General features: G+C 35.5%; 1 protein-coding gene across 2 annotated transcripts in view; it reads right to left on the reverse strand.

Moving 5' to 3' along the window:
* Positions 1-13,525, reverse strand: part of LanB2 (laminin subunit gamma-1) — a 351,641-nt gene that overhangs the window by 124,184 nt on the left and 213,932 nt on the right. For both annotated transcript variants that reach the window (XM_083135585.1, XM_083135586.1), the window contains 5 exons: positions 11,161-11,270; positions 9,425-9,574; positions 9,047-9,216; positions 8,698-8,830; positions 3,749-3,973 (listed from right to left, as the gene is read on the reverse strand). In XM_083135585.1, coding sequence (XP_082991711.1) covers positions 3,749-3,973; positions 8,698-8,830; positions 9,047-9,216; positions 9,425-9,574; positions 11,161-11,270 — 788 coding nt within the window. The remainder of the gene's footprint in view (positions 1-3,748; positions 3,974-8,697; positions 8,831-9,046; positions 9,217-9,424; positions 9,575-11,160; positions 11,271-13,525) is intronic.

Raw genomic sequence — 13,525 nt, forward strand, 5'->3', positions numbered from 1 at the left:
AACAGAGTCCCCACAAGGTAGCATATGCACGTATGTGTGTGTGTGTGTGTGTGTGTGTGTGTGTGTGTGTGTGTGTGTGTGTGTGTGTGTGTGTGTGTGTGTGTGTGTGTGTGTGTGTGTGTGTGTGTGTGTGTGTGTGTGTGTGTCTGTGTGTGCGCGCGCGCGCACGCGTTGATTGTCTTCGAACTAAAAATATTACGTTTTATACAAGGAAGATAATATTTTATTCTTTACTTTGAGTTTCAATAAATTCATATAAATCGGTACGAATGTTTGAAACCTTCCCGCCTACAAAGATTCTGTGAGTTCTGGACTTTCGAAGTATTTATAACTATATGAAGTAAAAAAATTGTCAAAATAGGAATCTCTGTCCCTTCTTTTCTACATTTTATTCAATTCGATTACTGCGTATATTTATTCCCATTATTATGCATAAAGTAAATATATAGAAACAAACGTGAAGAGTTTTAATCACATAATAATTGAACGACGTGACTTGCCTCTTCCTTCGGATCAGACTCATAAACTGCCGTAATTTGTGTGTCTAATAATCTTGACGATTCACTGCTTCGACTTCCAAAACTGTGTGTCTTGTTTTTTGACAGGAGCCTCTGAAGTAATGCAGTTCCCTCATTTCATAAAGGTCTGTCTCTGCCTGAACAACACAAACCCAGATGGCAAGAAAAGATAAGGTTATAATACGAACTGGCGGGTGAAACCTCCCTCCCCCTCCCCCCACGCTCTGAGGGGCACGTCCCGCAGACGCGAGAACCGCACGAGGAGGGTTGCGTGTTGAAGAACGACAGCAGCGCTACAAGCGGAAAATCCTCGAACTTTCAGAAGGCGTGGGAACTAAATACCTGTATAAAATTATAAACTTTTTAGTGAAAATATTGTGCAAACGCTTGGAATTATCTATATAAATTCACGATACTAAGATCCACAATATTGAACCTAATTATTATAGAATTTTAAAACTCTTCAAACGCCCCATTTAAAGCTGCTTTTCAGATCCCATTAATGCTACTTCACTATTTTTTGTGTGCCAAACTAGAACCCCAAATTGTTTTCTAAGAATCTACATCACTTCGTGTATCCTACTAGAAAAGCCTTGCAGAGTATCACCGAAATTGGAAGCATATTATAGGAGATTTTGTCACTAAAAGGAGAAGCAGTTTTCAGCTGTTGAGAGAAACATCCAGCCGAGGCTTAAGGCAAAATGAAAACAAAAGCACCTAGGTGAATGGTATATTCTTCAATTAACTCAATTAAAAACACAACTCATGATGTATTATTATGGATATAAAAATAATAAGGTGGATATCTGAAAATTAAGAGCATTTATAAGTCAAAAATAAAAGAAGCCAAACTTGCCGCAAACGATCACTACATTAATAATTCCAATAATAAAAATGTAAAACAGCTTGGGATATTATTAAAACTGAGCTAGGTAAAGTGAAGTACAAACCAAATGAGAATATCTCAATTACCCCAGACGAATTTAATGACTTCTTTGTCAAGTCTGGAAACTGTGATCCCATAAAGATCAATGCTGCAAAAGATTGTATCCACTGTGATGTAAATGGTGTACCAATATCACATTACAATAGTAGTAATCTGCCTAGATTCAGATGGTATGAAGTTAAGCCAATGGATATTATTAAAGCAACACAAAAATTAAACAATTCAAAATCTAAGGATTTCTATGGTTTATCAAACTTTGTTATAAAAAGAATTATTGACATTATGCAGTACCCACTTACTACTCTTATTAATTGGATGTTTGACAGTGGGTGTTTCCCTACATGCCTCAAAGTCTCAGTCGTTGTTCCAATACATAAAAAGGGAGATATGTCCAATCCAAGTAATTACCGTCAAATATCACTTGTGCCTATTCTATCAAAAATTATAGAACACTGCGTACATATTCAGCTAGAGGAGTATCTTTCAAATAATAATTTATTCACATATGCTCAGTATGGTTTTAGAGCTCATTCATCTACCACAAAAGCAAATGAAAGCATTGTTGCAACAGTACTGGATGTTTTTGAATCTGAACTTTCTGTGAGTGCAACACTTATTGATTTAAGTAAGGCTTTTGATTCAGTTTCACATCAAATGCTGATAAAAAAGGTATGCTCTTATGGTATCCTAGAAGCTGAACTCTCTCTCATAAAATCGTATCTATCAAATAGACAGCAGAGGGTCATTATAAACAGTAAACAATCAGATGTCCTAAATATTGAAAGCGGAGTTCCCCAAGGTTCTGTTCTTGGTCCTTTCCCTTTTAACATTTATGTAAATGATCTACCCAGCTTCATACCCCATAAAACAGTTTTGTATGCAGACGATACTACTTTCCTCACAATTGGCAATAATAAATACATACTTGAAGAACTGGACAAAGAAGTAGAAGAGAAGTCCACTCTCTGGTTTGAAACTAATCAATCGACTATTAATCAAAACAAAACAGAGAAAATAATCTTCACCCTAAATAAGGACATTGAATGTACCTCAGTAAAGCTTCTTGGTCTACATCTAGATTCAAAATTATCCTAGGATGTGCAAACAAACAAATTATGCTGCAAACTGGCCAGTCATTGTTTTATTAAATAAACTTAGATCCTGTGTAAGTGAAAATTTATTGGTACAATCTTATTATGCTTTTTTCATAGCCATTTAACATATGGGGTTTTATTATGGGATAACTCATCAACTGCTGGCAATGTATTCATTTGGCAGAAAAAGGCAGTAAGAAATATGGCTGAAATATTCAACCAATCTGTTTCATGCAAAATTCTTTTAAAACAATATAAAATAATGACTGTTCCATGCTTATTCATATTTAGCTGCCTAATGTTTATCAAAGAAAATATTCATAAATTCAACATAAGACACACTGTACACAGACACAACACAAGATTCTGTTATAAGTTGGACACATCACCAACCAGGCTAAGCAAAGTACAAAATAATTACAAACACATGGGAATAAAACTCTTTAGATGAATTTATTCTACACTCAAAAGATTTAAATTTCTAGAACTTTTAATATGTGCAATACTATTCTCTCCATACTCACCCTATGTATTTATTATATATATATAGGCTTGTTTATGTTATTCTTGTATTGTCTTATATTTGCATGTTTATACTATTCTTGTATTAGGTATGTCTAATATTTGTATGTACATACTATTCTTGTATTATGTTTTATATTTGTATGTTTATACTATTCTTGTACGTATTATGTTTTATATTTGTAACAATGACAACATCTATTGCATTATTGTAATGCTTAATGATGAATAAACATATTGATATTGATATGACAATATAGTAATTTACTGATAAGAGGATGAAGCAACAAAATCTGTTTATCTTGGAGGAAAACAATAATGTGTAATTGCTTCCAAAGATGTAATCCTTCAAGTTAATGAATAATATAACTCCTACAGAAAGTATATTTAACTTCACTCTATACAGAAGCCATTAAATTTCTAACGTGTTATGTAGCACATCTACACATGATGAATATATCTGATTAATTAATTAGAATGTTCTTTTACTACATTACAAATTGTCTCTATGTATTGTAAGAGAAAAACTCAACGTAAAATAATGTAAGTTTATTACATTTTCCACCACTTTCCACAAATAATTTTTAAAAAAAAACTTCTCGTAATAATAAATTATTCTCACTGGAAGTTAGTGGATAAAATCACATTGATCAAGAGATAGCACTAACCTGTCTCTGCATCACAAATGTCAGCATGTCCATTGCAGTTGCATGGCACACACCGTGCAAAAGGTCCACCATTGGCTGGCTCATGGCGGAATCCTGGTGCACATGATTCACAATACTGACCAACATAACCATCGGGGCACGTGCACATTTCAATCCAATTGGCTGGTTGCCCTGCAGCACCTCTCCGAGCAGTCTCTAGGCGAACGTCATCCAAAAATCCAACTCCTGAAATCAATTGTATTTACATTGAAAAATGTCATACCTAAAACAAACACTATGAAATATTTTTTCTTCTTCAAAGAATGACATGTCTTAAGAACACTTAAGAATTTAACAATTGTACAGATGTTTGTAAAGAATTCCTTCACTAATAACTCTTTTTTTTAAAAAAATTTAACAAATAAATACATTCATCTGCATACAGCCAAGCATAAAATCATTTTGTACCAACTTATAAATACACAAACCGAACAGGGGTGATTCCTCCATGTAGGAAGTGAGGATCCTCCTACAGTTCATTTTTTACTTATTTCCAGTTCTCTACTTTTCAGGAGTTTAATGCGTGTTATAAAATTATGAACGCAATGTACGTACAACTGCCTAGGTTAGCTACTGTCAAGAGTTGACTGCTCTCAGTTGCTCCAGTCCAAAGACGGTGGACATGGGCTTTCCTGCCGCTCGCTGAGGAATCTCAGCGGTCATCCTACAAACAGATGGGGGGGGGGGTGGAAGGGGCAGTGTAAGGGAGTGGGGAAAGGTTACGAAGATCTGCGAGGATCGAGGAACCAGCAAGATTTTCCTCAATCAGCGATGACAACCCCAACAAAATGTTACTAAACCAAGCACAATTTGATCTTTGTTGGCACTTAGCACCGTTTCTAGAATAATCTGCAAACGCTAATAACCTGGGAGAGGGAAATCGAATTCAAGAAATATGTTTTCAGGAAATAAAAATAAAATTATGTCCAAATCTTATTTCTACTTCACCAGCAGACATGTTTCAAACGAAAGGGAGTATGCTGATCCAGCGGAAAGCTTTTATACAACCATGTCACAATCCATCCTCTATCTTTTCTTCATCCTGTCCGATTTAGTTCGTTAGGAGATTTAATGGTAGGAAATCGGTAGAAAGTTGGGGGTAAACAATTTTCTCAAACCTTTTTATGTTCGATGTTGAACCCATGTCGTTTGTTGCACCATTTTAAACAATTTTGGGAGGAAATTTACACTATTACATAACTGTTAAAAATAAGTAACGCAAGTTCAAAACTCTAGAAAAGCAGATGCAAAATTACAATTATTCAAAAAAAAAAATAATTAATAATAAATCCTACCACAATTTAGAAGCATTTAGCGTAATTTCGAAATTTAAGCAACACTTTTTAATATCATCAATCCACACGACAGGGAGGGGGAACAAAATATAAATTCTTGCAAAATATGAAATATCGTCAATGTTATTTTTGTTGATTTATATAAGTTCACATTTAAATATTTCGTGGTTCAAAGTGAGAAGCAAGGTTCCCTTGCCACACCTTGAGCATGGGCCTGCAGCTAATATTCTAAATGCAATGGGTAGTACAAGCAAGACGTGTGAATGTATTGAAACAATTTTTCAAACCTTCCTCAATTTACTATAACTTCTTCCTACACTCCGAAAAAATAATGAGTTGCCACCGAGACTGATCTAAAACTAAACTTGTGGTATAACAGACCTTAGAGAGCCAAGGACAGCTTAGCAGCTTTTGATTGGGTGATGCATTGTCAGCATGCTGTGTCCTATCATTGCTGTTTCCTGAATTCAAGACCAGAGTTAGCTACAATTACATTCAAAAGTTTGATAATGTTCGTCTTAAGTCAGTTTATTGTCAGATAGGCTAATCAGGACTGGACAATCAGTTTAAAGTGCAATCTGAACCACTGGGTAATGTGCCTCCATTAAGGATCTAATGTAGACCCTTTGATTCCAAGGTGACAAGTTTTACCATTACACTATCGGGAAGATCCACTATTGCTTTCAAGCAAAAGGTGTCCCAAAATTAACGCATGATTTAAATTGTGTGCAATTTTTTTCCTCGCAGGATTGGCAGCGTTCTGTGAGGTCACATGTTGCGGTTAGTCAATATGGAGCGATACATGATGGAGGAGTGAGTGACAACTGTTAAAATTCATTATGGAGAATGTTTCGCTGAGACTTGCGCAAATTAAGTAATATATTCGGTAGGAGAAAGGCACCAAATGAAACAACTGTGAAAAGACTAGTTCAAAAATTTGAACAAACAGGTTCGCTTGAAAAAAAAAAAAAAAACAGGATGCAGTTATGCGAAAAAGTGATCCAGAATTTTGTCAAAATAATTAAAGTGTGTCCAGTTGACAAGCTGGGTTTACACTTTACTAGTAAAATGTACGTAATTATATGGCAAAATTCGTAAAAAAAACTTCAAAGTTCAACTCGGACCGATACCAGTCTTCGAGATCCTGTTTGTTAGATTGCAACACTTCAGCACCAGGCAGCATATGGGAACTCCCGCCTTCTGCTTGCAGAAAGTTGTAAGCCGTCTGAATGTTGCCTTGCAAATTTCTGACTGCAAAGGAGCAGTACCTACCGTCGCCTACCGTATCTGGATGGAGAAGAGCAAGGAATATAGGGAGGCTTACAGCAGCATTGCAAACCTAATGTTAGAAAAAGTGTTGTTCATGGGCATCCAAAGTATTTCTTTCCACCGGGTAGGATTAAGCAAAGTATTCTCTTTTCAGGGGTTGGGGTAATCTAGGTATATTTCCCTTATCAAAATATACTAATTCAATTTGAAGTTAACATTTTTCTGCAACACCCTTACAATAATTAACAACTTGATGTGACTGAAATGAAAATGGTTCACATTCATTTTTCAGGAAGTGTCTCCTCCCCTTGCCCCTTCTGGACATCCATGCTGTCGTGTAATCTCCGAAATTATGCTACATACTACTAAATTGTTCTGGGATTTTCATATTATTAATATTAATTTATAACAAAAACAAATATAAATTCGAATGGTTCAACCAACGGCATGGGTTCGGTTCGACGTTATACGTGAAAAGTTCGAGAAAATTCAACCACAACGAAAAGTGGCCCTGTTGTTTTATTTATATCCCCAACTTACAAACGACTTTTTAAACTTGTGCAAGATTTAGCACCATTATGCTTGTGTTGGCTTCACTGAATACGTGCCAGCGAGACACAGGTCCTGCAAGAGGAGGGGCTCCAGCTTTATCGGGTATGAATGGTTGACTGCAAAGGGAATTTGATCCGGTGGTGTTTCCAGGAGGTTTTTTCCATGAACAGGGAATTCTGAAGCAAAAAGCTAACAGGAAGGGGAAAAAGGAGAAACCTAAAAATGAGCGGGATACGGGAAGACTAGATACACATTGATGTGCTAAATTCTTGTTTCTGTTTTTCACTTGGAGGAGAGCATAAACATTAGAAATATTAAGATCGCTGTTTTCCGTTTATGTATGAACTCAGCTGGTAATAACTGAGCTAAAAAGTTTATATAAAAAAAAATAAGAAATGTTAATGAAAACTGAAGTTTGAACCAATTTTACAAATCTCATGTCAAATGTGAACCAAATATTATTAATTACATAGTCCATGATTCAAACCCTCTTCGAACAATGTACGAAAAGCCTGTTTATGATCTTTTAGGTGCTAGATTTGCTTTTACACTATCCTAAGAAAGCACTTACATGTCCTTCGATAGAAATTTCTGGATATATCCCTACAATTAGTGAGCATTTCTTTTATATTTTATATTGTATTTTTATTTATTTTTTTTACTAAATATAGGGAATTTTAAGGCAAGAGAGGGAATTTATTTATATCCAAAAGGGATATTCCCCTCACAGTTCGAAAGAACACTGCTTTGAGCAGTGACCGATTTTGGATCTGGTTTCTTTCCCCCTTCTTGTTGTGTGTTTGTTAAAGTCTCGAGGTATTGCTTTTGCGAATTCCATCTATTGAAAAGTAGACTGTTGTCCCTTTGCTGTGCTGTGATAGTAAAGTGCATTATGGAATAAAATGAGTGTGATTGTGCAGTGGTGTGGTGAACTTGTTGAAGATGCTGTTTTCCAGCAAGGATTTTGCTGCCAAGAAGAAACTTGTGGATGTAGGTAGGCTCAACACCCTTCTCTAACAGGCATGGTAACAGAAACGAAAAATAAAGTATGCCGATTTTGTGATTCATGGTACGTACGAGCTGATACTTGGTTATGCGGTTGTAAAAAGTATTCAGCACTTTTCGGTTTTCGTTTCTTTATTATTATTATTCATTTTATCTAACTTTGCATATTTTTTATCATTACATTACTCATTGTGATAAAAATAAGACCGACTTAATTATCAGTTGAAATGTAGGAGATACACAGCCTAGCAAAGAAAACACCAATCCCAGGGATTTATCCAGAATTTTTAATTTGGTGAAAAATTCCAGGGAAGTGTTCTGAAAAATGAAGGGGAAGGGTCGATGTGTGTGGGTAAATCACTAACCATGTTAGCCTAAAAATAAGCACAACGGGAAATAACCATCATGATAGGCTTACACTGTTGGAAAGGTCACGCTGCGCAACTGAGTGTGTCAAATGTGTCATGGAGGACATTTGTCAGCTATCCTATTCCACATTTAATGACAATGTTTACCCTTTCAAGTGATGTAATAACTTTGCCAACTAATAAATAAATAAAATGTTTCTCTTTTCTTAAATTAAATCCTGCATTTCTTTTGAACACCCTTTAGTTACCCAATTGTTCTCATGGTGCCGGTTAAATGCTGAAATTTTCGAGGTCCCACCAGCGATTAAATCTGGAATGACACTAAAGGCAATAGTGCTAATCACTTGCCTGCTTAGGAGCTCTAAATATGCATGCACACACTCTGAGTAAGTTTGACAGAATTTAATATTGTACTACTAACCTTCAGGCGAATATGTTCCTCTGATTTTTATTGACGTCAAGTTCGCAAGAATGCTGATAAAGTCACGGGCTGTGAGACGAGGGTTCCAGCCATAGTCTGGATGTTCATGAAGGCGGAATTTGTACTCCTGGGTCTGAAAAAGAAAAATGTATTCTGAAATGTTGAAATAACTTACCAGTGGCAATATAGTTCTTGACAAACATCAATCAATTAAGTCTGAGTCCATTGTATTACATATTAATTGAAGTAAAGAATGATTGAGATAGAATTTAAGTGAAAACTGGAAATGTTAGGGCAAAAACATCAACTCTGCATATAGGACAATATTGTTACCAAAAATAAAGCCTACTTGTATTGTGGGTAGTGGATTTCCTTGGCCAAATATCGTTTGAGTAATGGAAAGTCCAGCTCCCTCTAATATTAGATCTTCGACAGTAGCACGAGGACCACTCTCTCCGATTCGAAGCTTGAATGTTAGGTCTTGATTGTAGCTTGCACGTTGGTCTCCTAGGAACCTATCTGAAATGTAGAGTTCACGTATCACATCAAGCAACAATTGCAATTATATTAATGTTTACATGGTTAATTACATTTTCAAAATTTGCACAGATAAAATTTATAGATGTAGTCAAGAATACTTATGACAATAAATGACAAGTTAAAACACAATACTATCAGAAATTAATATATTTGTTTCATATGCAGTTATAATATATTCTCCACTTACCTGGAGAAATAAAGTAAACAGATTCTCTTCCTAATGCATTAACGCCAACAGTCTGGGTCACACTACTGTACTGCAAGCTAATAGATCGGCCTGTGTGATCTTGGGCTGTCCAGCGTTCACTTCCTCTAGCAAATATGCTATCAATGAAAACTGTAAAAAAAAGTTCATGCAGGTATTAGCCATGAATAGATGATGCAAGACATACCTATCTGCAGATGTCAATTCTTAAAAGATATTTCCGATAAAAATACTCAGAAAATTTGGAAGAACAAGGGATTATTTTTGCTTCAATACATTAGTTGTTAATACATTAGAAAATTTCATTTCCAGCACAACTGAGATGTGTCCCTTAAAAATTAAGATTGATGCAATGAAAATTCATAGGTTTTATGCCTATTCATTGGAGTAAATCTGATAGTGCAGTGACTTAATGTGGTTAACTCACACGTGAAGCTTTAAGTATACTTTTCTGCAGATTTTAGTTTCCTTAAAGCTTGTACGTACAATAACATTAAACACAACAAATATTTTTTTTTCTTAAAACATTTACATAACAAAATATTCACTCCTTTCTCAATTGTCTGGACTATACAACATTGACCATGAACAATATTTTTCTGACACAATTTTCTACATTGAATAAAATATATTTAATATTCTTTGCCCTATTATTCTCCTCAATTGTCTACTCTTGAAGTTGAAAACGTTGTCAAGATTGATAATGCAAAAGATAATGCTATGAGCCTTCATCATATTTCAACCCAGTGACGTATTCTGAAAATATGACTTGGTTTACGACAACCATTCTTATTTATTGCATGTATTTATATCTAACAAACAGTGATGTAGCAACATATCGCGGGGGCCTGGGCAAGATTACTTGTGAGGCCCCCCATGAGTTCTTAAACTAATATTATCCATGCACTCCTTGAGTTGAAAACAAGACAAGCATTTAAATGCCTCCCACTTGCTTTGTGGCAGTTGGTAGTGCTTTATTGTTAACATATTAAAATCAGGAACGCAAGGTCGAGAGAAAGATGAAAAACAAGACAAAGGGCTTCTTATTCAAGAAAATAAAAAAAATGGGTAAATATCCAAGCAAGTTAACATGAATTTTTGCGTAAATGTTTCACATGAGAAATACAACAATAATTTTTACTTATTCCCCCCCTCCCCCCTCCTTAGTGTTTGGGCCCTACTGCCTGTATGTTATGCCCATTTCGACGTATTTGTTCAAATTATAACGTTTAACTAGAACTTAAAGCGAGATATAAAACAAAATGTTTTAATTTTATTGCCATTTCCATCTTGTTTTCTCACTCCTATTTATTACATTTTTGTATAAGCTTCATGGGATGCGAGGCCCCGGGCAGTCGGCCACTTCACACATCCCTTGCTACGCCACTGCTAACAAACACAGACAAAAACAGAACAAAATAAAAACAGAAGTCCGAAAACTTCAAAATTTGTTACAATTTCTACGTGTGTATATATGAAAAAGGTTGGTTTACCGGAGGTAAAGCAGATAACATGGGAGAATACGTCACTGTTCCAACATCATTACATGAAAAATTTTTATTTTGGATATATTTAACTGAAATCCAAACATAATTAAATCTTACACAACTAACATTTCACCTAACACTGGCTCTACATAGAGAAAGGCAGTTTGAGGACAATGATGTAAAAAAACTCCTATCAGATCCAACTACAGTAAGTAGTGAAGATTTCATTACCTCTTGAATATCCTGGAGCTGATCGGCAAACTGATGAATGACCATAACAGAAGCACGGAGTGCAGCCAAATTCATTTGTCATATCAATATTAAAGAAACCTGGCTTACACCTAAAAAAGAGGTAACAATCAGCTACATAAAACAAGTAATGTTACATTACAATTTGGCTTGAGACAAAAATAATCGGGAAGTATAAGTTTGAAATTAATAACTGAAGTCAGCCGATACCTTTGTGGGGGGTCTGCAAATATGTCACTTGGCATTTTCACGGTCTAAATACCCTGAAAATGACAAAATTTCTTATCAAAGTAATTTGATAATTATATTGTTTTTACGTGATCAAGATAAGAATTAATTATCCAATAATCTGAAGTTGAAATATTGGGAGTGGCAAGAAAGTATATAAATTTAAATGTTACATTGAAATTGCATTAAATTTTAGGTTTGATAATATTTCAGAACTTAATATAGGAATAATCACAAAATATATTCAAATTAAGAGTAAAGGGGGTGGTAAGAGTAAGGTTGCATAGGTAAATTGCCATCATGGTTGCCAGACCCCTGGATTTTTGCTTGTGGGTCATTCCATGTCAAACCATCCAATGGTCAGTGATCAGAACGCTACATTTTAAAAGTAGCTTCGCTACAGCTACAGCTACTCTTCCAAAATGTAGCTTCGCTACAGCTACAACTACATTTTCCAAAAAGTAGCTCGCTACGCTACTCCTGTTCGCTACTCGCTACTTCGCTACTTTTTACGCTACTTCTGCATAAAAAAACTTAAAAACAACCATGTGGATATTAAAAAAATCCCCTTCTACTGGTAAATAGATTCTGTTATTTATTTTCATGATTCCCGCCATTCGATAATTTTGATAGCAGTATTATTTCAGTTACTTAATTTTACTATAGTTTTTGAGAATAACATACCTATGCAAGTGCAATTCAAAGTTGATATATGAATATTGCAATTAGGGTGTTACCCAAATTAATGATCACAACTATACACAAATGAAATTTGGTAGGATTACGTATTTATGTTCACATCAACATATTTTTCTTGAGAATAAATGTTTCATTTTTTAATAGACTGATATGAAGGCAGCATTTTGAATGAAAAGTACCTGGGGCCCTTTGTTTACAAAAGGGCTCCAGGTTCGATACCCAGCGGAGGCACATAGTGGCTCGGATCAAGTATCGATCAGCTTATCTATGCATAAAATGGACTCAAAACAAAAACTAGAAAAGACGCCAAGTTGGGAGGATGGGATCCTCCTGCTCCTCCATTCCCCACACTGCTCATCATTCACCATTCTTCCTTGTTCTCATAATTAGCCGAAAGTGGCAGAAAGCGACTATAGATAAGAGAATAATTAAATTGTCCTCATTGTCATGATTGAGAAAAGTTGCAGAGGTAAACAGAAGAGGATAAATGGGTGGTGGACTATATCAAAGCGTTCAAAGATTAATATGGAACAGGGATGTACCTATGAAATGCAAGAAGGTAATATATAACACATACTATGTGCCAATAATTACGTGACATAGAGAGACAAAAAAAAGATGCAGGCAGTGGAGATGAAAATTTTAAGGAGTCTATGAGAGAAGACTAGAAGAATGAGGAGATCCGACAGACAGTGGATGTGGTGAAGCTTCAGGACAGGATAGATCAGGCACAGATGACATGGTTCGGGCACATGAAGAGGATGGATGCAGAAAGACTACCAGTAAGAGATTATAATGCACAACGAGTGGGAATAAGGCCAAGGGGGAGACCAAGATGTCTGTGGAAAGAGCAGATAGTGGAGAGTGTTGGAGAAGAGGACAAGATTGGAACACCGTGGAAAGAGAGGAATGGTGGAAGACCAGAAGAAAAAGGAGAGGCTTGACTTCTATGCCGACCCAGTCAGAGGCAGAAAACGGCGAAGGATGATGATGATGTCATGATTAGCAAAAGTTACAGAAAAGTGACGCAAAAGTAGGAAAAATACATAAATTTGAAAACTATGTATATTAACTAAAGAAAATTGTCGTTTCTGCAGGAAAGTCAATAACTCGTAAGTACTTTTTACAATATGATACAATATATTGGGAAAACTGTCGTGTATACCCGAGTGTTCTAAACGTATTGTAATTCTAAAATTTGTGAACAAATATTATCGGGAAATAATTGTAAGTCCAGAAACTCTATCATTCTTGTAACAATAATTTCTTGCTCCTATATACTGACAATGATCAATGCTGTTAACGTACTGAGCCATTTATTGCTGGCACTATTCCTTTGTCAGTGCAGTGGAAAATCCATCGCTCGTTTTTGCACTGCAAGTTGTGTTTTACACAGCAATTAATGGCATTTTGGTGTCTC

The sequence above is a fragment of the Lepisma saccharinum genome, chromosome 14 (assembly GCF_977018435.1).
Source record: "Lepisma saccharinum chromosome 14, izLepSacc3.1, whole genome shotgun sequence".
Lineage (NCBI taxonomy): Eukaryota > Metazoa > Arthropoda > Insecta > Zygentoma > Lepismatidae > Lepisma > Lepisma saccharinum.